Source organism: Rhipicephalus microplus, chromosome 6 (genome assembly GCF_043290135.1).
Source record: "Rhipicephalus microplus isolate Deutch F79 chromosome 6, USDA_Rmic, whole genome shotgun sequence".
In the NCBI taxonomy this organism is placed as follows: Eukaryota; Metazoa; Arthropoda; class Arachnida; order Ixodida; family Ixodidae; genus Rhipicephalus; species Rhipicephalus microplus.
Genome location: NC_134705.1, coordinates 171,302,828 through 171,327,573, shown reverse-complemented (window position 1 = coordinate 171,327,573; position 24,746 = coordinate 171,302,828). Strand labels below are relative to the sequence as shown.

General features: G+C 49.5%; 1 protein-coding gene across 1 annotated transcript in view; it reads left to right on the top strand.

Moving 5' to 3' along the window:
- The window catches only part of LOC119167161 (beta-1,4-glucuronyltransferase 1), a 444,090-nt gene that overhangs the window by 391,485 nt on the left and 27,859 nt on the right, over positions 1-24,746 (top strand). Inside the window, exon 7 of the mRNA XM_037418601.2 lies at positions 16,186-16,474. Coding sequence (XP_037274498.2) covers positions 16,186-16,380 — 195 coding nt within the window. The 3' untranslated portion in view covers positions 16,381-16,474. The remainder of the gene's footprint in view (positions 1-16,185; positions 16,475-24,746) is intronic.

The window sequence follows — 24,746 nt, the reverse complement described above, 5'->3', positions numbered from 1 at the left end:
TTACGGTGAGTCGTTCCACTAAGCATCAGGACGTGGTCTAAAAGAGCTGCCGTAAATGCTGTTCCGCGGTCTGTGATCCCGATAGTCGGGGCACCATGGCGTAGCACAATATTTTCTATGAAAAATCTCGCCACTTACACTGCGGTGCTCTTTTGGATAGCTTTTGTTTCGGAGTACCTGGTTAGGTAGTCTGTTGCGACTATAATCCAGCGATTCCCTGCAGTAGAAGTAGGAAGGGGTCCCAAAATATCCATTCCTATCTGTTCGAACGGTGTACGTGGAACCTGAACTGGTTGCAGCTGACCGGCGGGTCTCTTTGGGGGTGACTTGCGTCGCTGGCAATCGGGGCAAGTGTGAATGGGGTGCTTGACGGCTGTTGTGAGTCGTGGCCAGTAGTATCCCTGCTGTACTCTTGCCAATGTGCGAGTGTCGCCTAAATGGCCAGACGTCGGCTCATTGTGACATGCTTGGAGCACTTCAGTTCGAAGGGGTGCAGGAATAACGAGCAAATAGGGAGCTCCGATGGATGAAAAGTTTCTTTTGTAGAGGACGCCATTGCGTAAGCAAAACGACGATAATGTCCTTGCAAAGACTCTAGGTGCCCTCGAAGAACGTTCGTCCACGTAATTAATCAAATCAAGCAATTCAGGGTCACTTCGTTGTTGTTGGGCAATCGTGGACGCGCCGAGAACACCAAGGAAGGCCATATCGTCGTCGTCAGAAAGAGAAGCTGACTGTACTGGTGATCTAGACAGGCAGTCGGCGTCCGTATGGCGCTTCCCAGACTTGTGTATGACCGTCATATCAAACTCTTGTAACTTCAGACTACAGCGTGCTAATCGGCCGGTTGGATCTCTTAAATTAGTCAACCAACAGAGGGAATGATGGTCACTTATAACTTTGAAAGGGCGGCCATACAAGTACGGGCGAAATTTCATAACTGCCCAGACCACGGCGAGGCATTCTTTCTCAGTTGTTGAATCATTGGCCTCAGCGCGTGTTAGCGTCCTGCTTGCGTAGGCGATCACTCGTTCTGTGTCTTCTTGCCACTGCACAAGCACAGCTCCGAGGCCTACATTGCTTGCGTCAGTGTGAAGCATTGTTGGCGCTTGTTCGTCGAAGTGAGCAAGCACTGGGGGTGTTTGAAGACGTTGGCGGAGGTCATTAAACGCTGCTTGCTGTTCGTGATTCCACTCAAAGGTGGCGTCGTCTCTAGTGAGGCGAGTTAACGGCGACGCAATCCGTGCAAAGTCGGCGATGAACCGGCGATAGTAGGCGCATAGGCCCAGAAAGCGCCTGACAGCTTTCTTATCGGACGGTACTGGGAACTGTGCCACAGCCGCAAGTTTTCGGGATCAGGCCGAACGCCGGTACAGCTGACGACATGACCAAGAAACAGTTCTTCAAAACAAAAGTGGCATTTCTCTGGTTTCAATGTGAGGCCTGCGGAGCGTATGGCTCGTAAAACAACTTCTAGCCTCTTGAGATGCTCTTCAAAAGTTGGGGAAAACACTATGACGTCGTCTAGATAAACTAAACAGGTCTTCCATTTTAACCCTGAAAGTACAGTGTCCATGAGCCTTTGAAAAGTAGCGGGCGCTGGGCACAGACCGAATGGTAGAACTTTAAATTCATATAAACCATCCGGCGTCACAAAAGCGGTTTTTTCCCGATCTCTTGGGTCTACCTCGATCTGCCAATTAGCCACTTCTGAGGTCCATTGAAGAAAAGTAGCGAGCGTTCCGAAGCCTATCGAGGGAGTCATCAATACGTGGAAGCGGATACACATCTTTCTTAGTCACTTGATTCAGCTTCCTGTAATCCACGCAAAAACGCAGGGTACCGTCCTTTTTCTTAACTAATACTACAGGCGATGCCCACGGGCTCTGTGATGGCTGAATCACATCATCTTCAAGCATTTTAGCGACTTGTTGCTGTATCACTTCCCGTTCCTTTGGAGCCACACGATAAGGATTCTGGTGTATAGGCCTTGCGGCGTCGTGGGTAATTATTCGATGCTTTGTTAGCGGCGTTCGACCGACCCGTGAGGTCGATGAAAAGCAGTCCTGGAATTCAGCTAGCAGCTCAAGAAGTCTAGTTCGTTCGTCCCTTGACAACGTAGTACCAACGTCAAGATTAGGTAGTGATTCTTCTTGAGGTGCTTCGTCTAGGGCCGATAAACTGCCTTGGATTTCTGCAGTAGTGTCAAAGTAAGCGACGGCTGTACTCTTCGGGAGATGTCGGCGCTCAGTGCTGAAGTTAGTGAGCAGCAAGTTTGTGCGTCCAGCAGTGACAGTGACAAGACCTCGAGCAACTGAAATACCGTGGCTAATTATCAGTGAGCTTATTTGGTCAGCAATGCCGTCGCCGTCAAACGGCTCATCCCCTGCCACCGAAACAAGCGTACACGATCGTGGCGGGACGACCACATCGTCATCCGTCAGACGCAAAGGCCCTTAACAAGACGTATGTCTCAGCTCTGAACAATCGACTAAAGTAGGGCTGTTGTTGCGAAATGTAATGACACTGTCAGGGATGTTGATCACGGCGCCATGTTCTCTCAAGAAATCCATTCCGATAATCAGGTCTTTACAGCATGAAGCGAGAACGACGAACGTCGCCACGAAAGTAGAGCCACCGATGTCGAGCCTTGCTGTGCACATTCCGACAGGCATCAGTAATTGGCCGCCTGCCGTCCTTAAGTGAGGTCCCGTCCACGCTGTCTTTACTTTCTTGAGGCGTACGGCAAGGTCATCACTGATAGTAGAGAAGTCAGCCCCGGTGTCGACTAAAGCTTTGACTTGCGGTCCATCCACAAGAACGGTAAGGCCCGGGATCACGGTTTCGTCGGTATTACGTCTTGTCGGCTTTACAGCATCCTGAGGTGGGAGTAATGGGGGCTTTTTTTCTTCGTCTTGACAGCCTGCAACCTTACCCCCTGAGGTCGCCGCCTTCAGTTTCCCCGGTGTGGGCTGGGTGACCTCGCTCCTCTGGTGTCGGCAAAAGTGCGGCGCTGCAACGAAGGTGACTGGGCAGGAGAAGGAGAGCGTGGTCGATGTCGGAAGACCGGCTCGTAATCAGTTGTAGCCTCGTCATCATTGTTACGGCGGCCGTCGAATGGGTGTCGAGGTACCGGAGGTCCTTGAGAACCGACATCTCCACGGCGGGATACGTACTCGTTGGCATGTCGAATGTCAAACCGTGGCCTGAGAGGGCGAGACGGATCGGCGCGGTGCCAGCAATAGCGGGCTATGTGGCCTACACCTCCGCAGTTGAAACAGAGTGGACGCCTGTCGGCAGTGCGCCAGGTGTCTGTTTGGCGAGGCTGTGGTTGCCGTGATGACTCCTCACGTGACGAAGGCCATGGCAAGCCAGAAGACGACTGGTCGTATGGGGGCTGGATGGATTGGCGCCACGATGTCTCCCCTTGTGGTGGTGACCAAGGAACAGTTGCAGATGGCGGGTAGTATGAAGGCGGAGTGGGTGGGGAGCTTCGAAGGGCGGTGGCGTACGTCATGGGACGTTGTTCGGGGGCAGGATCAGCTGTCGAGAATGCTTGGCGGATATCGTCACGGACGACTTGAGCGATGGATGCCATGGGTGTATCCACTACCGGTGTCCGCAGCCTTTGCAATTCTTCACGAACAATCTCTCTAATCATGTCACGTAAGGAGCTATGACTGTCAAACGTCACAGCGGCGGCCTGAGTTTGGGGGCTGCTGCACAAGCGGTCATATTGTCGGCAGCGTTGGTAAAGGGCCCGCTCGATAGCCGACGCTTCTTTGATGAAGTTCTCTACAGTGCTTGGCGGGTTGCGCAGAAGTCCGGCGAACAGCTGCTCTTTCACGCCGTGCATGAGGTAGCGCAACTTCCTATCTTCAGTCATCTGCGGGTCAGCCCTCCGAAATAAACGTGTCATGTCTTCGGCGAACATGGCGACCGTTTCATTGGGTTTTTGAACCCTTAGCTCTAATAGTTGGTGGGCGTGGTCACGTCTGTCAACATTGGCAAAAGTTTCAACCTTCTTCTGGTGAAAGTCGGTCCATGTGGACAGGTTGCCTTCTCTGTTCTCGTACCAAGTACGAGCGCTGTCATCGAGATAGAAGTAGGCCCGGCCGAGCTTTTCCTGAGCAGACCAGTGGTTCATCTTCGCAACACGGTCATAGTGGTCTAACCAGTCTTCTACATCTTCGTGTGCGCCACCACCAAAGCGTTTAGGCTCCAGCGATTGAAAAAACGTTACCTGGGATGGAGCGGGAGCACTGGTGCCGAGAAGTACAGGCTGGGGGCTGGTGTTAGCCATTTCTAGATGTCCGGTAGAGGTTTTCTGCGAGGGGTTGCAGTCTGGAGGAATACCTCGTAGCCGACGACTGAATCGATGGACAGGGGTTGCAGTAGGCACGTCCGGGCTGGATGAACGGCTCCCACTAGGACTGTGAAGCATCGGGCAGCGTCACGGCCCAGCTCCTCCACCAGTGTCGCAGTGCAACGCGAACAAAAGACGACAGCAGCTTACGGCAGCGAAAAGAGCGTATTCAGGATCAGCTGTACAGCAAGATGCCTGCTTCATTGTCGTCCCGAAAAACCACCTGACCCACTAGCTGGAATCTACAAAACATTCCTATCATCGTTCTTTTTCATATAAACACGTGTGAATATATTATTACGAGGCAGTGGGCATGGCTCTACCGTCGTGGACAACAGTTCGATGAAAAAGAAGTGGACTCGCCGCGCGAGAGACTGGCAGCTCTGAAGCGTCACTTTGGCATGTAAATATAGGAAATACGCTCATTCCTCTCTTCCGTGTGTTTGCGAGCTCCGTAACAAATTGGTGGGAGTGCTGGGTAACGAAGCGCCATACAACGGAGCTCCGCAGTGGTCGTCAAATCGGAGTTTCCGTGATGGAACACGGGACTGATCCCACGGCCACCTCTCCATCGGCTTCGGCGACGCCCGCACCATCCACGGCAACGCCTCCACTGGCCCCACCCCCACCCACGTACGTGCTGACGCATCCGAAGCATCCTGGAACGTTCTGCGGTACGGACCAAGTTGATGTCGACGACTGGATAGCCGACTACGAACGCACCAGTGCTCTCAACCGGTATGATCCGACTCTTATGCTGGCCAATGTGCTGTTTTACCTGAAAGGCACGGCCAAAGTCTGGTACGAGAACCATGAGGAGGAGATCGGCAGTTGGGACACCTTCAAGGAAAAGCTTCGCGACTTATTTGGGAAGCCCATCGGTCGAAAGGCGGCTGCAAAGAAGGAGTTGTCTATACGTGCTCAGACGTCCACAGAGCCGTATATCTCATATATACAGGACGTGCTGGCTCTATGTCGTAAAGTTGACAACGACATGTCGGAGTCTGACAAGGTTGGCCACGTCCTCAAGGGCATAGCGGACGACGCGTTCAACCTGCTAATGTGCCGGAACTGTGCGACCGTCGACGAAATTATTGAGGAATGCCGGCGTTTTGAACTGGCCAAAAGCAGGCGGATTTCAAGATCATTTACTCGACTGCCGAACACCGCAGCGACGTCCTCCTGCGAAGATGGACTGTCCTCCCATCGGCAGTCTTCACCAGCGTCTGAAATTACGCGAATTGTCCGGCGGGAAATCGAAGCAATTACACCTACTCTTCCCGCCAACGGCCACGTCGATTTGCAAGTACCTCAGGTTTGCTTGGTACAGTCGATTGTGCGGGAAGAACTGAGCAATTTGGGCTTCGATGTCTGCGCCGTTGCTCAGTCTCGACCAATTGGCTTCCGTTCAAGGTCGCCGCCTCGCCCCAGGTCACCACCCCAAGAAAGGTCTTATCCACGCTCTCGCAATCCGGCCGAATGGAGAACTGCGGATGATCGGCCGATCTGCTTTAACTGCCGCCGCATAGGTCACGTCGCACGGTATTGCCACAACCATTGGTCTTCGTCCCGAAACCAGTATAACACTGCTCGCCGCACCGATAGCTACCGTCGTTTCCAACCTCCTGAGCCGATCGCCGACAACTACCGCCGGCCTCTGCCCGTCGATTCCTACGCCTGCGATGCCCCTGATACGCAGCACAGCCGCTCACCGTCGCCTCGACGTCACCAGTCTCGTTCGCCGCCAGGACGTCGCCCGTCGTCCCCTTCTCCTCTACGACGACGCCCGACCTCCCCGCTCAATTCTCACCAGGGAAACTAAGCGGTGCAGCTCTTGGAGGTGAAGCTGCATCCTCGGTACCGACCTCAAATCCTCTCCTTGTACTGCCGACACGACGAAATTTGATCGACGTCGACGTTGACGGCCTGACTGTTTCTGCACTTGTTGACACTGGGGCGCATATTTCTGTGATGAGTGCCCGACTTCGTCGCCGCCTGAAGAAAGTGCTCACACCGGCTGCCCCTGGCGTTATTCGTGTCGCCGACGGAAGAAGTCTTGCCATCACAGGAATGTGCACAGCACGCATCACTATCGCCGATCACCCCACATCTGTTCTCTTTGCAGTTATTGAGCAGTGCCCAAATGACCTAATTCTTGGTTTAGATTTCTTGTCCACCCATGCTGCTCTCATCGACTGTGCAACCGGCGTTCTTCAACTTGAACTGCCTCGACTTGGACCTGTGCCGTCCTCACCGTCACACCGCTTGTGCGCTGTTGATTATGTTCGGCTGTCACCGCAAGCCACCACGTGTGTTGCCTTAACGATATCACCAGCTCTTCCTGACGGTGACTACATAGTGTCTCCATTGGTGGATGTGCTCTTGGCTCGAAGTGTTGCTGTGCCGCATACAATCGTGACTATTGTGGACAACTACGTTCAGCTTCCGCTCCTTAACTTCAGTAGTTCGACCCAAGTTCTCCCGCAAGGCATTTCGTTAGCCCACGTTTCCCCACTTGATGCATGTAGCATCGTGGCATTGGACCCTGAAGACTGTTCGTCCCCTACTGCAGCCAGCCGAGCAAACGCACCTAGCGACGAAATCACGATGATGATCGCCCCTGATCTTCTGCCCTGTCAGTTGGCGCAACTTCACCACGTTCTGACTACCTACCGAGATATTTTCGACTTCGATGACCGCCCTTTAGGGCAAACGTCCTTCGTGCGTCATCAAATACATACCGGCGATGCTAATCCTGTTAGACGGCGACCGTATCGTGTTTCCCAGTCCGAACGCCAGGTCATACAACGAGAAGTCGAGAAAATGCTCTCCAAAGGAGTCATAGAGGCCTCTTCAAGTCCATGGGCGTCACCTGTTGTTTTAGTGAAAAAGAAGGATGGCAGCTGGAGATTTTGCGTTGACTACCGTGCCTTGAACAAGATAACCCGCAAAGACGTATATCCGCTGCCACGAATCGACGACGCCCTTGATTGCCTTCATGGCGCGCGATACTTCTCATCTATTGATCTGCGTTCGGGCTACTGGCAAATTTCTGTCGACGACTTAGACCGAGAAAAGACTGCCTTCATCACACCGGACGGCCTTTATCAGTTCAAGGTTATGCCTTTTGGGCTGTGCAACGCCCCGGCAACGTTCGAACGCATGATGGACTCTCTTCTTCGTGGTTATAAATGGTCCATCTGTCTTTGCTACCTCGACGATGTGATTGTTTTTTCCCCAACATTTGAAACTCACTTAACTCGTTTGTCGACCATTTTAGCCGTTTTTCGTCGAGCAGGACTCCAGCTGAACTCGAAAAAGTGCAATTTCGGCCGACAACAAATCACGATCCTTGGTCATCTTGTAAGTGCTGCTGGCGTCCGACCTGACCCTGACAAGATTAGCGCTGTCAAGAATTTCCCTCTGCCTTCTTCAACCAAAGATGTTCGGAGTTTTGTGGGCTTATGCTCGTACTTCCGCCGCTTTATACGCGATTTCGCTACAATTGCACGACCACTAACTGATCTTCTCAAAAAGAACGTGCCCTTCTCGTGGGGCCAAGACCAAGCAGCTGCGTTTTCCACGCTGATCGACCTGCTCATTTCACCACCAATACTGGCTCACTTTGACCCGTCTGCGACGACTGAAGTACGCACAGACGCCAGTGCTCACGGAATCGGCGCCGTCCTCGCTCAACACCAGGGAGGCCAAACGCGTGTTATTGCGTATGCCAGCCGCCTTCTCTCCACATCTGAGCGAAACTATTCGATAACAGAGCGCGAGTGTCTTGCGTTGGTCTGGGCTGTAGCGAAATTTCGCCCCTACTTGTATGGCCGCGAGTTTTCAGTTATTACGGACCACCACGCTCTGTGTTGGCTGTCGTCGCTCAAGGACCCAACTGGTCGCCTAGGTCGCTGGGCTCTACGTCTCCAGGAGTATAACTTCGACGTAATTTATAAGTCGGGCAGGTTGCACCAAGATGCTGATTGTCTCTCGCGTTATCCGGTGGACCCTGCTAGCCTCGCTGTACATGAAGGCGATTCTTGTGTGCTCGCCATATCTGATTTGCACGACATCGGCACAGAGCAGCGCCGGGACGCAACCCTCAAGAAGGTCATTCAGCGAGTATCTTCAGGACATTCCGACCCTTCTCTCCGTCAATATGTCCTTCGCAACGACATTCTGTATCGTCGCAACATGAAGTCTGATGGCCCGGAATATTTGTTAGTTATTCCCCAACACATGCGTGCCACTATTCTTCAACATCTGCATGACGCACCGACGGCGGGACACCTGGGTTTTTCACGCACCTATCACCGCGTGCGGCAACGGTTCTTTTGGCCTGGCATGTATAAATTTGTGCGCCGTTATGTCGCTGCTTGCGAGCGCTGCCAGCGTCGGAAACGTCCTGCTCTCCGTCCGGCTGGCCTGCTCCAACCTATCGACATTCCCCCGGAACCATTCTTCCGCATCGGCCTCGACTTGCTCGGACCTTTCCCGACGTCCGTGTCAGGCAACAAGTGGATCGCTGTCGCAACCGACTATGCGACCAGATACGCGATAACTCGTGCATTGCCAACTAGCTGCGCTACAGACGTCGCAGACTTTCTCCTAAATGACGTCATTCTGCGGCATGGAGCTCCGCGCCAGCTTTTGACGGATCGGGGCCGCTGCTTCCTCGCAAAAGTTATCGACGAAATCCTCCGGAGCTGCTCTACCGAACATCACCTTACTACTGCCTACCATCCCCAGACTAACGGTCTCACGGAGCGTCTCAACCGAACTCTTACAGACATGTTGTCTATGTACGTCTCTGCTGACCACCGTGACTGGGACGCAATGCTCCCCTACGTTACATTTGCATATAATTCGTCAAGACATGACACCGCCGGCTACTCTCCATTCTTTCTTTTGTACGGCTGCAACCCTGCGTTGCCATTCGACACACTCCTTCCTTCTGCTACTATCCAACCAACGGTGTATGCGCAGGACGCTGCTTCTCGAGCCCGCGTCGCTCGCCAAATCGCGCACACTCGGCTCAGTGCTTCTCAGGCCGCACAAAAAGTCCGCTACGATGACTCGCACCGCGACGTTGACTACCCTGATGACTCTCTTGTCCTACTCTGGACGCCGTATCGACGTGAAGGTTTGTGCGAGAAGCTCCTCCCACGATACACAGGACCCTACAAAGTTCTCCGCAAGGTCACCGACGTCGACTACCTCATCACTCCCGTTCAACCGCACTCATCCTCTGCTACACCATCTACTGATGTTGTTCATGTGTCGCGCCTAAAGCCCTACTATACTGCCAGTCCTGATTGACTTAGGGGCGCCGTGACGGCGCTTTGTTCGCCGGGGGTGATATTACGAGGCAGTGGGCATGGCTCTACCGTCGTGGACAACAGTTCGATGAAAAAGAAGTGGACTCGCCGCGCGAGAGACTGGCAGCTCTGAAGCGTCACTTTGGCATGTAAATATAGGAAATACGCTCATTCCTCTCTTCCGTGTGTTTGCGAGCTCCGTAACAATATATATATATATATATATATATATATATATATATATACACTCTAAGCCGAAAAAGACTAAAGTGGGGTATGCCATTGGTCCTTTAGGGGTCTAAATGCGCTGCCACAGATTTTGAACCAATTTTGGACTAACTGCGGGAGTAACTGCAAGGGCTCAACTGGTACCCCAAGCACTTACTCCACTTGGTTTAAATGTTGGCCCCAGTAGAATAATCCAGCGGGACTAACAGTTGAACCGTCTGGACCAATGGCAAAAAAAAAATGGCGACACTGCGTTTGTGCAGTATATTTTAGGTTTATTCCAATTTAATCAGCACTGAAGATCATTGTATGTAATTCATGCAACACACACACACACACACACACATACATACGCACTATTATTTCAAAGTAAAACACCGCAAACACTGACTGCCCGCGCTGTACTACAAAGAACAGACTCTCGGGTATATATAGCACAGTATTTTGACCTCCCATCTAGTGCCAGTGGGCGACTTTTACTCGGCTTAAAAAAACAATAAACATTGATACCGTAACGCGAAAACTTACATCGGCTAATTCGTAGCACCGATGCGCACCGATTTTTTATATGGATCCATCTAATATTCAACATGCTTCCAGCCCGAGACTACGAACTATCAGCTGGTATTCGATCATGTCGGCCGAACCAGCGTTCGCAGTGCTGGCGCACGAGTCCGCAAACACAAACATAGCAGCGGCGCTTGTGCGGGAAAGCCGGCGAAGCAGCCGCAGGCGCCCCGCCGATGCCATACCGTGTCGGCTTGCCGACGGCGTCGCTAGGCTTACGACGAGTACGGCTAAACGACCGCCGGCGATCGCAACATGCGGCTCGCGTGAAATTTTCGTCGTCGTTATTTTATAGTCAGAAATGAACAATAGGTGAGTGCCCCATGTTCGCTGTGTCTTACGGAGTGATGTAGATATCTGTATACTTACAGCGACGAGACTGTTCGCAGGCACGGTTCTTTCATCGTGCTGGTAAGGCACAACCTGTGTACCGCTGGCCGCACGATTAGTCGTATCCGCGATCGCCTACACGTTGGATTTTTGATAACGATTGTCGCATGGATAAAAAGACATAAGTTTGCCTGAGCTACTATTTTTGTGAACTTGTACGCGACGTTTCCTTCGCTTGTGCCGGCAATGCCCTCACACCGGCAGCCCGCTTGATACCGATGACGTACGAAGCCTACTTTTCCTATATATCGCTTCGAACTTGTGGTCACTGTGTGGGTACACGACCGCTGATGAACAGCTTACCTTTATTAGCATTGTCAGTGTTCACCGTAGTTCGAACTTATTCAGCACATTAAAGCGAGTTCTCGGCATTGCCCGTGTTTGCGGAGACTTTCACTTGGCTTCGGCTCGCCCGTGCCGGCATGGTAGAAACGCGAGGGCACTTGCTTTGTGCCCTGACAGCGTGTTGTACTACTTTCCTCTAATAACATCTTCTATTCGTTTCATAGTGCTTCACTTTCACAGTGGCGTATAGCCTATTTAACTTGTTTTCATGATCGCCGACCACGCCGAGCATTGCAGTGCAGCATCGACAGGAGGCGATCGCGGCGCAGTTGCCCTCCCCGTTGGTCCCTTCATTGCCGGGCGTTTGCGCAAGACACGCATTGTCACACATTTAGTCCCTGTTGGACGAACCGTTCGTCCATTGGTTTAACGACTGCAGTTAGTCCAAATTTGCCGAATTTCGGCTTAGAGTGTATATATATACGTGAATGTCGGCGGTGACCGCGAAAAATCAGCCGAGACAGTCCGTATCAATTCCTATCGCAATAAAACTAACTGTTGACGTATATGTCTTACTAGTACCGCACTCAACTCGAAACACCTTGAATCGGTGCCGTGGCTAAAACTAAAGCAGCACAGTCATTTCTTTATCCAACTTGTATGCTTGGTCTCATGTACCCAAAATATTGTCAATGGCGAAGCCATTGTAAAACCAACGCCCACCAAGTGTGTGGAAAAGTGACTAGGCTGCCAGGAACTGCATCGTCTAGCGGACGATGCAGTCGCTGACAGCTGATAAGTGGGGATATCATGTCGCAGCGATCATTTCTTATAAATTTCATCATGTGACGCCTCGCTGTGATTCATGCTTGCAAATGTGCGCGTTTCGCCACGTCGTTGCAGATCGCTGCTCTTTCGGTGGTGGAAGCGACGAGTCTCTCGTATCTCAATGTAATGCATAAAACATGTGGACCACGTTTGCACGCGAAGCTAAACCTTATGTGGCTGCAGGCTGGCCGGCGCTGTATCTTTCGAGCTGAGTCTGCTCTTGACTGAAACAAAGCGATATTCTATGCCAGTGCGAGTTCAAGGGTGCAAAGGCCACAAGCGAAGTCTCATGTAAACAAATTCTATAGGTTGCAGCGCAGCCAAAGGGCATGCATAATCTATAACCTCTTTTTTTTTTTGTTGGGTGTCCTTTGGGATCGAGTGTGGCCATCATGGATGGACGGTATAAAACGATGCAGCATTGTTGAGTGTCGTGTAAGGAAACAAGTTTTTAAACTTCTCTTGGCATGATTTGGCATTTAAATCGGTATAAGGTAGATTTGCATGCCCGGAATAAATAGAAAATGCTGGCAGACGTCTCATTTCCCATTTCCCGACGGGCGAGACGATTCTTGATCGGAGGGTGATAACAAGAGGTTTCGCAGTGCTTCTAATATCCGCCCACATTTGACCTAGTCACAGTTTCATGTGATGGCGTCATGATTACACCATGTGACGTCAGTGCGGCGTCTCGAGTGAGGTCATCATGTGATTAACTTTTCTGCACAACTCGTGATGACGGACTCATTCACCTTTCGCGTTCGATGAAGTATCCAAGTATTCTGCCTAAATAAACGCCGCTTTCGAAACATGTTGCTGCTCAGTTATAAGCAGTCGCACGAGGCTTACATAACAAAATATAATCTCATCCAGTTTATTAAGTTACGGCTACTTCAAAGCCGCGCGAATTTCTAGAGCCGAACACTGTGCGAACCTACGCAGTGTCAGCATAACACGCTAGCGCAATCGAATATGTTCAATGACATGCTTTGGCCGCAAATAACATACGACAAGCACAAGCTTGTGCCGCTTGTGCTCCTCGTTTAGTGTTCCTTTACTTTGTGTGTGTGTGTGTGTGTGTGTGCGTGTGTGTGTGGGTGTGTGTGTGTGTGTGTTATTTGCGGCCAAAGCATATCATTAAGCAGCAACTATAGGCCAACATTTAGTATTGCTACAAAACGTGTTTGCCTAAGGTTCTTGAATTGGATATATCTGAAGCTCCCGAACGTAGGAACCAGCTTAAGGTTAAAAACAAACCTGCGGTCTTCTCTCCTGCGCTACCGTTGCACTTTTAAAATTCAAGCTATATCGACATCTCTAGCGAGGTGCCATTGCCGCACTAGCCTAAGCAGTGTTGGACGCTTTTGCCTGTTCAGTGACCTGACCCTAAGGCCTGAGCCTAAGGCCACGTCGGCCTATGCGCCGCGCGCGTCGATCCATTTCTCAACGGTCACCGCTTGCATTATGAACGCCCGCCATAGAAAGGCCGCGGGGTCTGCCGTTTAGGTGCAGCTAAAAACGACTGCGCTGGCAATACGCTTGCCCCAATATGTACATTGTATGTGTGTGCGCCAAAAGAAGCATTATGCGAAAGAACAAACGTATTCGTTTGAGTTCAATGAGGGTGGCGATTTGGGCTTGTTGGTATGGTTGCATGATGATGGATAGTAGCGCAGACAACGAACACGGACCAGAGACCTTCTCTGGTCCGTGTTCGTTGTCTGCGCTACCATCCATCATCATGCAATCGTTTGAGTTCGTTGTTTTCCTTTCTCATTCGCTACGTGCGGCGCCAGTTTGCAATATAGAATATTCAGTGGCTGTCCAAAGCACTCACATAAGAGAAGCTCGAGAGAGAGAAAAATTGTGTAGGGGATGGCGGAGGTGCCCAGGGCAGGCGCACTGAGAGAATGAAATGACTGCGTCGTTTGAGTTTCGTAATGGGCTTTGTAGCCTTCGACAGTCGTTCGTCCCCACCTGAGTCTGCGCAGTTCAGCTTTATACGTGGCACTAACCTGTTTCTTTTATTCTTTATCAGTTCTCTTCTGACGTATGTTGCGCATTAGTTCAGCGCTCTGGCGTTCGTCTGCGCTGGCTTATATTTAGGTGTATATAGTCAAGAGTCCGACGGAATACCGTCTGGTCTGGGACAAACATAGTGCATAGGTCACTGTGAACAAGGCTCCTGTGTGGGGAGTCGAAACGTGTTTTTAAGTTTTGTGTATTTCACCTTGGTCGGCGTTTTTTTTTCTGTTATTTTGCGCTATATTTCGGTGTGTGTACTTTTTTTTCTGGCCCTTTCTCGTGATACACCCTGCTTTCTAAATGTTCTGCAGAGTGTATTCAGATGCCTAACTCAGTCCGGCCTTACGCTGACCTGGATTGTTCAATTCCAATCGCCCGTGTTTCTGTTCCGTTTTTACACGTTGTCTTCTGCTTAGCTGACAATTTTTTTTCTTATCGTTCATCTATTCATTTCTACTTTCCTAAACTGAACGCTATTCAGTTTAATTGACATTATTCGCACTTTTATATTGTTTACTCCAAAGCACGTGTTCTGAGCTTGGGTCAAATGCTGTTCTCGTCAGTTGATCATGATTGCAATGAATAATATTGCGTGGTACGTATATCAGATCTAACAGACAATAACGTCGAATAAAGTATAGGAGTTGTTATATGAGGTAATTGTAATATAAATGGGAAGACATGAAAGTGGATAAAAATAAAACTTGCGGTGTGCAGAGATGGAACGTGTGACTTTCGAAGAACGCAGTTTCAAAGGTCGCAGATTCGGTCCCTGCCCACGGCAACTTATCTTTTTATCCACTTTCCTTTCTTCAGATTTACATCGCAATTACACCATACCCAGCCGCGGTGGTCTAGTGGCCAAAGTACTCGGCTGCTAACGCGCAGGTTGCGGGATCGAATCCCGGCTGTCGCGGCGTTATTTTCGACCGACGTCAAAATTCTGTAGGCCCGTGTGCTAAGATTTGGGTGCACGTTAAAGAACCACAGGTGGTCGAAATTTTCGGAGCCCTCCACTGCGGCGTCTCTAAAATACTTATGGTGATTTTCGGACGTTAAACCCAACATATCATCAATAGAATTACGTCATATAACATATAACACCCCCTATACTTTTCTTGGCACGATTTTCGGTTAAAAGTCATCAAAATTGTGTCTAACAAAAGAAACGAACACGATTACGGACGTAACCTAGAATCCTAGGCCCGTGTACTCAGATTTGGGTGCACGTTAAAGAACCCCAGGTGGTCAAAATTTCCGGAGCCCTCCATTACGGCGTCTCTCATAATCAAATGGTGGTTTTGGGACGTTAAACCCCACAAATCAATCAATCAAATCAGCAACCTAGAATCCGAAGTGGTCGCTCAAAGTCGGACTGTTCAGTGGGCGAAGCTGAGCCCAGCACAACGGGCGAATCAGAGTGCAAAGTGACTGCGGCGGTGTACAGTCGTCCGTGGTCGAAAAGCTTACCGGCGATGAAATGTGTCAGCTTCCGTACAGGCGCCGCAGTACGTTCTGGTGAAATCACTGGTACCCGTACACTATCTGCCAGGTGATCATGAAAGCGGTTCCCGTAAAGTAAAAAAAAGGAAAAGCAATTGTGCGTGTTCACGTGAATCGCCAGAATAACGGTGTGCACGCACGATAGCTTAACTGCACTTAGTTGTTATATTTATTTTTTAACAGATCTTGGAGTGGCTGTCAGAAACTTTTTTTTTTATAACGGCGTGATAACAATACCTAGGGTATTTTACGCCCCGAAGCCACGATATGATTATGGTGTATGCCCTAGTAGAAGGCTCCGGAAATGTTTACCATTCAGTGTTCTTTTGTGCTCACTGACATCGCAAAGTGTACAGGTTTCTAGCACTTCGCCTCCTTCAAAACACGTCCTCCGTGTCCGGGATCAAACACGGTATGCCTTCGGGTAAAAAGCCAAGTGCCGCAGCCGCTACACCACCGCGACAAAGCTTTTTGCCCTTCTTTGCCTATTTCACTTTACTTTTTTTTTTGAAAGACATTTATTTCCTGCTGCCAAATAATGTAGCTTTTCTGCTGCTGTTGCCGCTGCTGCTGCTGCTATGTAAATCGCAGTTCAAGTGATTAGGCTCACTGGACTTCGTGAACCCCCCCCCCCCTTTTTTTTTTTTGACTCTCGCCGTTTTTTTCCTCCAGGTGTGCGAGCTGCACGTGTCCGGCTACAAGTTTTCGGTGCTGAACAACGCCTTCGTGGTGCACCAGGGTCTGAAGACGGCCGCCTCCTTTCATCGGAACAAGGACGCCGACCAGGAGCGGAACCGAGTCCTCTTCCGCCAGTTTAAGCTCGAGCTCAAGGAGAAGTACCCGGACTCATCCAGGCGGTGCTACTGATCGCCGTCGCCACCGCCGGTACTACAACCTGTGTACACCGGGGGTTTACTACCCTGTGTAGAAACTCCCTAGTCTGCCTCCCGAAATCGTTCAGGTAAGGCACGACTGCTGCGTCTGCTCTTGCGTTGCTTCCAGATCATAATTTTGCCTCGCATGCATGGTAAACCCGGCTCATACACCCTTCCGCATAACGGTATAATTGCGGAAGGTCCCTTATCTTAATCTCGGAGGCTTTGCTTTTAGCAACGCCAGTTGTCCCGGGCTCTGTCATAACACTACCAGAACGACAGAGCGCCGCGCAGGAAAATAAAAGTTGCATTAGAGTTTCAAAGCCGTTGACATTCCCTCCAGAAATCCGCCTGCCATCTAACCAAAGGAGTCGTACCAGGTGGCTTTTATTGTAACTCCAAGCTTTATTTCGCTGCTAGTGCAAACACTGTGCATAATATTAAAGGTATGCGGTCCCTGCTTAAAGTCTTACGTTCGGTGAGTTGTGATACCGGAACCTTTGTTGAAATTCGCCTGGATGATGATGATCAAAACTTTGACTCCCAGAAGAGGGGACCGGCTGAGAGGTCGGTTACGCTGCTTAGAGGAGGTCAGCGGGGATATCCCCTGGGGAACCGCGGCCTCCAATGCGCGTGAGGCTACCCGGCGTTGCTGTGCCCAGTCGGTGATATGCAGAAGGGACTCCCATGTGTCTTCCATGTGAGGAGCGTCAGCGTACTGTGGGCACGTCCATGTCATGTGTATGAGGGTGGCCGATTGTGAGCAGTATGGCGAAAAGGGCTTGACGACAAGGAAATCGTCAAGTGCGATACCTCCGTGGGTGTAAGGGCGTACGCCGTAACGTGGCAGTGGATGATGAGGAGGAGGAATAAACTTTATTGTAGGAAACCAGCACGTTTAGGTGGCCAGACCTAGGTCTCCCATGCATTTTAATTTTAGGCTCTAAAAAAGGAGCCTACTGGTTTCGCGAGATCAGAATGCACGTGCCCAACACGCTAAACGTCCCAGCGCGTTTAACGAGGATCCGCTACTAGAGATAAGTTTTAGCTGGTCGGGCATGCCAGAATCGCTTGAAATACTGGGTACAAGTTTCGTGTGCTCTGGCCAAAGTCAAATCACCAATTCTCCAGGCTTATCGATCGGCAGTGGCCACTTTCTGAATGACGGAGAACATAGATTACGCGTCTGCCTTTTTTTTTTAAATCTTCTTTATCTTGCGCCCTTCCACATGCGTGGACTGTTTATATCTTGTTTTCAATGATAACATGATGTGATCAAAGCAACTAGCACTTCGCCGTGGTGGTCTAGTGGCTAAGGTACTCGGCTGCTGACCCGCAGGTCGCGGGTTCAAATCCCGGCTGCGGTGGCTTCGTTTCCGATGGAGGCGGAAATGTTGTAGGTCCGTGTGCTCATATTTGGGTGCACGTTAAAGAACTCCAGGTGGTCGAAATTTCCGGAGTCCTCCACTGCGGCGTCTCTCATAATCATATGGTGGTTTTGGGACGTTAAACTCCATAAATCAATCAAAGCAACTAGAACGTTAAGTAAACCAATCAGAGATGTCTTAGGGTGTTCCATTTTTGGACACTTATGGCGAGCGCATTTTCTACATCGCGGCGACTAACAGCTATACGCGGGCTTTAATGGCGTATTTTCGGCGTACATATACGGTCGACTGAGAATAGGCAATTTTAGTTGGGTTTACGCACTAATCTTATTTACGCAGCACGATAGGTTGCGTTCGCTGCAAGGGGAGCACCTGACAACACTTCAATTTTTCCGTATCTACCGCAGTGCGATGCGTTTCGTTCAATGAGACACGCATCTGTGGACTAGACACGTTACGTGCTACGCACACATTCTTCTCTCCCGTAGCCATGCACCTTACGTAGACTTGTTACGTACGACCAACTAAATGTGTCTAATAAAATAAATAAACTCTATCGACTGGGGAAGAAAAGGTGGATTTCGCCTCTTGGTCGTCTGAGGCGAACGCGTAAGAGACAGTGTCATGTCTTTCGCGTCTGGTTGATATCGAACCACCCCGCATTTCGACGTGCCTATTTCGCTGACAAAGTCAGACAGCGTCGCACTCAGCGGACTGACATGCGTGCCGTGTGGTTTGTTAAGCTAATGGTCCCAAGCGCCTGTCCACTTCTAATCTACTGCATCCCCATTTCTTACATGGTCCTGAGCGTGACCCCCCTCCCGAATTCTAGTGGGAGACGCTGATGGGGTGCTCCGTCAAAGAAATGGCAATGAAGAAACACCTCGCCTGGGCTTTCCCTACGGGCTGGCGGACTGCTCTGCTCTCTGCTGTGCTCTTCCATCATTTTCGAGACGGGACGCTCTCAATCATTGAGGGCCCCGTAGCGAGCGGTGTGCCCCCCCCCCCCTTCCCCCTATTGCTGTGTGTCTATCTAATGCGCCTGTCGGGTCTCCAACTCTTTGCCGTCTATTTTGCCGAAAGCTCGCGAGAATTCGTGTTTCGTTCTACACGTGGGGGGCATGTCACCACGTATCTTCTTTTCTGGCCGTCTGTCTCCTTCACTTATATATAACTATATATAAGGGAAAGAAGTGTGTACTTAAGGGCTCATTTTTCCGTGTTTCTGAATGAGGGAGCACATAGCTTACACGTTTTCCTTTCTTTATCTTCTTTACCTTGCAGCCCATCACATGCGTGCACTGTGTATACCTTGTTTTAATAAACGAAAAAATTGAGCCCTTAAGTACACACTTCTTTGCCTTACTCGTTAACGAGGGTCTCGTACTGACAGACTTGGTGCCTTAAGTTGTATACCAGGCACTATTGGTCAGCTACCAGCTCGTAATAAGTTGACGTGCTACGTGACGCCTAACAGGCTCATAAAGAGTGTGCCACACTCCCCGCCATGGCTATTGAGGGCGCTGACTGACACTCCGACGTTTAAATTCACATATATACCCAGTAAAGTGGCTGGGAGGATAGCCGTCGTAGTAGCTCAGTGCTAGAGCATCGAGCGCGTTATTCGAAGGTCGCAGGTTCGGTTCCTGCACCCGGCAAGTTATCTTTTCACCCACTTTTCTTTCTTCACATTTACGTTACAATTCGGTGTAATTACTTTCCCTATACTTCCCTTGGCATTTCTGTCTGTGAGACCTCATATATATTCAGATTTCGGTGCACGTTAAAGAACCCCAGGTGGTCAAAATTTCCAGAGCCCTCCACTACGGCGTCTCTCATAATTATATGGCGGTTTTGAAACGTTAAACCCCACATATCAATCAATCAATCTCTCTCATTTGTGTGTGTGTTTAGCTTCATACTTCCTGCTAAGGTGATCCTATGTGATTATGTATGCCGATACGTTCAAAGGAGGAAATGAACGTGCTGTGTGCTTCTTTCGTTGTGCCTGTTGTAGTCTAGCTGGTCGTGTATACCGAAGAAATGATGAAGCTTGGAAGTACACTGCATCCCACGGGAAGTGTGATGTGAGTTCGTATGCTACATAGACACTACTAGCTTTTTTCGCGATTGCTCATTCTGACTCGACTTCCTCGTTTCGATAGGGTGAAACCGATTAACTTCCTCTTTGGCTTTTTCGGTGTAATCCGTCTTCTTGGGACCACTACTTTTGTGAGGTACGCATGCAGGCACATACATACATACATACATACATACATACATACATACATACATACATACATACATACATACATACATACATACATACATACATACATACATACATACATACATACATACATACATACATACATACATACATTCGCCGCGGGATTTTGTATTCGTTTATTCTTCCTATTGCCTTCGTTTTGTCAGCTCACGTGACGTGTCGTGGCACAAAAAAAGGAAACCCTTCATCTCGCTGCCTCATCGGTGAAGTGTCCGGCCGAGGGCTTTATAGAGTGCGCGGAGTGCCTCTCATCATCTAAATGGGCTCCTCGCCGTGCCTTTCGGTGGTTTTTAACTTTTTGCGAGTTTATTTTGACAAGCGTGCTCTCTGGCACGTTCGTACGCGCGAATGAAAAACGACACTGACAGCGCTGGAAACGCGCGAGATTTTTTTTTGTTTGTTTTTACTGCTTTCTTCGCGCTTTAATTTTTGTTAGGGTAAGGCTGGTTCATTCTCGGCCTTTTGTAGTGCTGGGCTTTCGGACAGTCAGGCCTAACTCGTTCGTACGTTGGCGAAACCCAGCAAAAACAAAACAAGACAAAGAGAAATGAATGTATGTGGAGAACAAGATGGGTATACGACGTTTCTCCACGTTGGAGAGTCGATTAGTTCAAATATACGAAAATATAAAAGAGAACAAAAAAGAACCGACTGTCGTGCCGCCTGTGCTGCCTGCCTGTCTGTTACTTGCCACGGTGCCGGGAATAATTCGAGCGAAATTCGCTGTCCCTGTACCCCCTGGGTATTATCCTTGGCAAGAATATATGTCGCGTATTCGCGCTGTTTTGCGTGCTCTGACTGGGTTGCCTTGCGGCGCTTTTAGGCCGATGAGTATTCCTTCGTGGAGGGATTTTCAAATTTTTGCACGGGGCAATTTCTTTGCCAGTTTATTTCGTGTCATACTTCTCATCTGTTCGCGATGTGAGAGCCGTCTCGAAGTGACCATGTATTGCAGCAGTTTATGCACATTGGTTTGGACGTCGCGCAGTCCGCATTTTTTCGTTTATCTTTATTTTTGCTCTGTGGTCCCTTCTCATTTTGTTATGGGTCGGGACAGTCGGTATTGCCAAAACAAAAGCAGTGGGGACCTGACTGTGCTTCGAGACTTTATCGCTACGAGAAGGGAGCATGCCTATTGGCATCGCAATCAAAATAAATTCGCGTTTCCGACGCTGCTGTTCCGTGCATGTCACCAGCACTTGCACTATTACCAGTGCTGATGCCATGTCCGTGGATTTCGTATTGAGCCAAAGATGTCCGTTAGATGGTGGATAAGGGTGATGGGGGTAACAAGGGCAGTGTTCACACCTCGATACGAAGGGCCAGCTACGTGACACTCTCGCGAGATCTCGAATTAAGGAGCAGCCAGAATCCGAGGTGCACAGAACGTAAAACTGTGGATCCAACGATTCAGTCTTGCTTGGATGCCAGTGGCCGTTAGCACGGCAGCTATCTCGCTATGGTACCAAGACATGCTCGAATTCTGTTTCGTTATCCGTATAATGCGGCTCGTTGAGCGAAACTCATCCCGGTACGGTAGATACGGCAAACTAAATGTGTCGAATGCTTCGCTTACAGGGTACGCAACGTATCACGTGCTGCGCATAAAGTTTCCTATATATTCCCCGCCGCGGTGGTGTAGTGGCTGAGGTACTCGGCTGCTGACCCGCAGGTCGCTGGTTCGATTCCCGGCTGCGGCGGCTGCGTTTCCGATGGAGGCGGAAATGTTGTAGGCCCTTGGGCTCAGATTTGGGTGCACGTTAAAGAACCCCAGGTGGTGAAGATTTCCGGAGCCCTCCACTACGGTGTCTCTCATAATCACATGGTGGTTTTGGGACGTTAAACGCCACATATCAATCAGTTTCCTATATATACACTAGAGGTAACTCTGGCGCTAGTACACTGGGAGCTGCAACGCACGGCGCTTCAGCGAGCATGGGAATTATGGGTAGTACACGGATTTGTCTCATCTTCGTACTTCTGGCCTCGTTTCGGTTAGCGTGGCTTGAAGCTGTTTTCTTACGAAACGAAAATCGGCAAATGTTCAGCAGTTGCGCTTCATCGCCCTTATCGTTCGAGTTTACCATTTCAAATCGGATCACGAAGTTCAAAATGGTCCGTTCTTTCCTTTGAGGCAAAACCGAAACACAGCTATAAACGAAGCCACAAGTTCGATTGGAGGCGCGCGCAAGTATGAAGACCAGGCAAAACATCCGTGTACTGCCCACCATTTCCACCGTTGCTTAGCGATCACAGCGCCAGAGCTCTCTCTAGTTTTCTTTAGGAAACTATATGGTGCTGCGTACGTAGGATTGTTGTGTACGCCCATCTAAAAGTGCCTGCTGCCATCTATAGCTACCTATATACAGCTAGGGGTGAGGAAGAGGACAGAAAGTTGAGGAGAAAGAGAATTAAGGGAGTATGCAGCCATCATCTCGACGTCCTTCGTTGTCACGTAGGCGAAACAAAGTATAGCAAGGTTAGGCGAAGGAGAAGTGCGAGTAGCGAGGAAAAGTGGGAAGGGGGAGGGTAAAGTGTAGCATAGCTGTGCATGACGTCTCGTATAGGCAAAACCGTGTGTATTGTTACTACCATAGTAGGTGTTTGGGGTTTATTGGCAGAAGGCTATATATGATGGCGAGTCCGTGCAGAACTTGCCTTCAGTGTGAATTTGACTAGTCTTCGTGGTAGTGTAGTACCGTACAAAGGTCGTACCCGCATTCCGTTTATCTGTACAGCTTACATACAGCCTCTTTGCGGAAACTTCACTTCGCAAATTCCGTTATATGCCGTTAGATCCGCGTAGTATTATTTCTCTGCTGTTGTTGACTCGCTCAGAACCGCGTAGTATTATTTCTCTGCTGTTGTTGACTCGCTCAGAACGGTGAGAATCGTGATACCGTTGAGCCGGCTTCTCCGCAGTGGCCTGAAATCTTCGCACCCTTTCTTATCGTCTGCTCAGTCTGTCTGGATCGCCTGCGCTCTCGACCCAAAGCCTTCGGTGCGTCTAACGGTGTAGTGCGCTTCAGCTTCGAGTCCCGAGTCGTCTTCTGTGCGTTCGCGATAACGGGTCCAGCTAGGCAACTTTTCGCTTGCGTTGATTGACGTTATCTTCGGCTGGCACACCCCGCCCGAGTAATGGAGGGTATAAACGGAGACCCCTGCTTCCGTCCCCTCGGTTCTCCGGATCCTTTAAGAACAAAGGTCTTCATTCTCGTCTCGGCATATGTATGGAATAGGGCGGCGCGCGGAATGAAAGTTCCCAAGTTCGCTGCTGATAAGGTGTCGCCGGTTTTTGGAACAAGCGCTGCATCGCTTTTGGCGTCTCTGTCGTGATTTCCTTACTGTCGCATTTCGAAGAAGATGGCACGACAAGCTGTATCTGACCATGGCGTTTCCAGTTCTAAGATCGAAAAATAGCTTCTTGTACGTTTTCTGCTTTTGTCGTCCGTTTGTGAACGGTCGGTGATCTGTCTGTTTGCAGTGTGTTTGTCGTTGGTTCACCGTCTGTTTGTTGAGTGTGTTCCGTCTGCTTTGTTGCCTGCTTTTCAGAAGCAGTGTCTTCGTTTGTCTGCTTCGTTTCTGCATGTTAGTATTCATATTTCTACGAATATTCAGTTGTTTTAGCTAATGCGTCAAGTTTCCTTTTAGGCTTTTCTCTTATGTGAACAGCCACGGAAAATTGTTCTTGAAGCAACACACAAAGCGCAAAGTCTTACGTTAAAATGTCGTTCATTCTACAACTATATCTCCTGCCTGTATTTTAAGTATGCTAATATTGTATAGGTATCTTAGTATTGCATCAATAATATGATCCATGCTGGCATTCGGCTTAGGATCCAGATGTTTGCAACATGTTTTTATTACTGTATGTTGTTTATTCATAATAAAGTTTTAATTTCAAAGTCAAGGATTACCGTAACTATGCGGGGCACCTTGATACTTTACCTGGCGCATTCTTTACGTTATCGCAATCCCAGATGCTCTTCCTTGCGGCTACTTTTCCTTTTCTCGTAGTTCTTTTGTTAAACAAAAACAGATAAAAGTTGTCTGTGACCTTTCTGATAGAACTGAAACTTCTATAATTCGTCTTCGACGGGTCCTACCTGCCCGTCTTGTCTGTTGATCTCACCTGGAAGGATATATATACATACACTATTTCGAACTGAAAATACACACGGCAGTAGAAAAGTTCAAAAGAAAATAGGACAAATAGAAGTGATATGAATCCAAATCTGGTTCATGTGTTTTTTTAGTGTCATTGCTTCCAGGTGCGCCATTTTGTTTTCTCTCGCTTCTTCTTGGGCAAGCCGTGATGGAGGCCCCATCGCTGTGGTGGCTTTTAAGGTTCCTCTTTAAGCCCCGGAAATTACTTGGCCGGTCCTTCCCATCACTTCGCTTCTCTCGCAAACGTAGATTATGACGCCGGGTTTCTACCCTCCGCGCAACCTGTCGGGCAACTTATTTTAACCTTCTTGCTTCTTTATTGTATGTATCTCGTTTCTTTTGAACTGTATGTTATTGCTTCATTGTATGTTTTCTTGGTTCGTTTGTTATCGTTACCTCCACTTCACGTTTTATGAAAGCTAGCCATCTGGTTGAAGGTTTTTTTTTTTCTGTGTTCGTATGTTCTCACCGTGCCTTTGCCTCACTTGTTTACTTAGTTTGTCATTCGCTGTT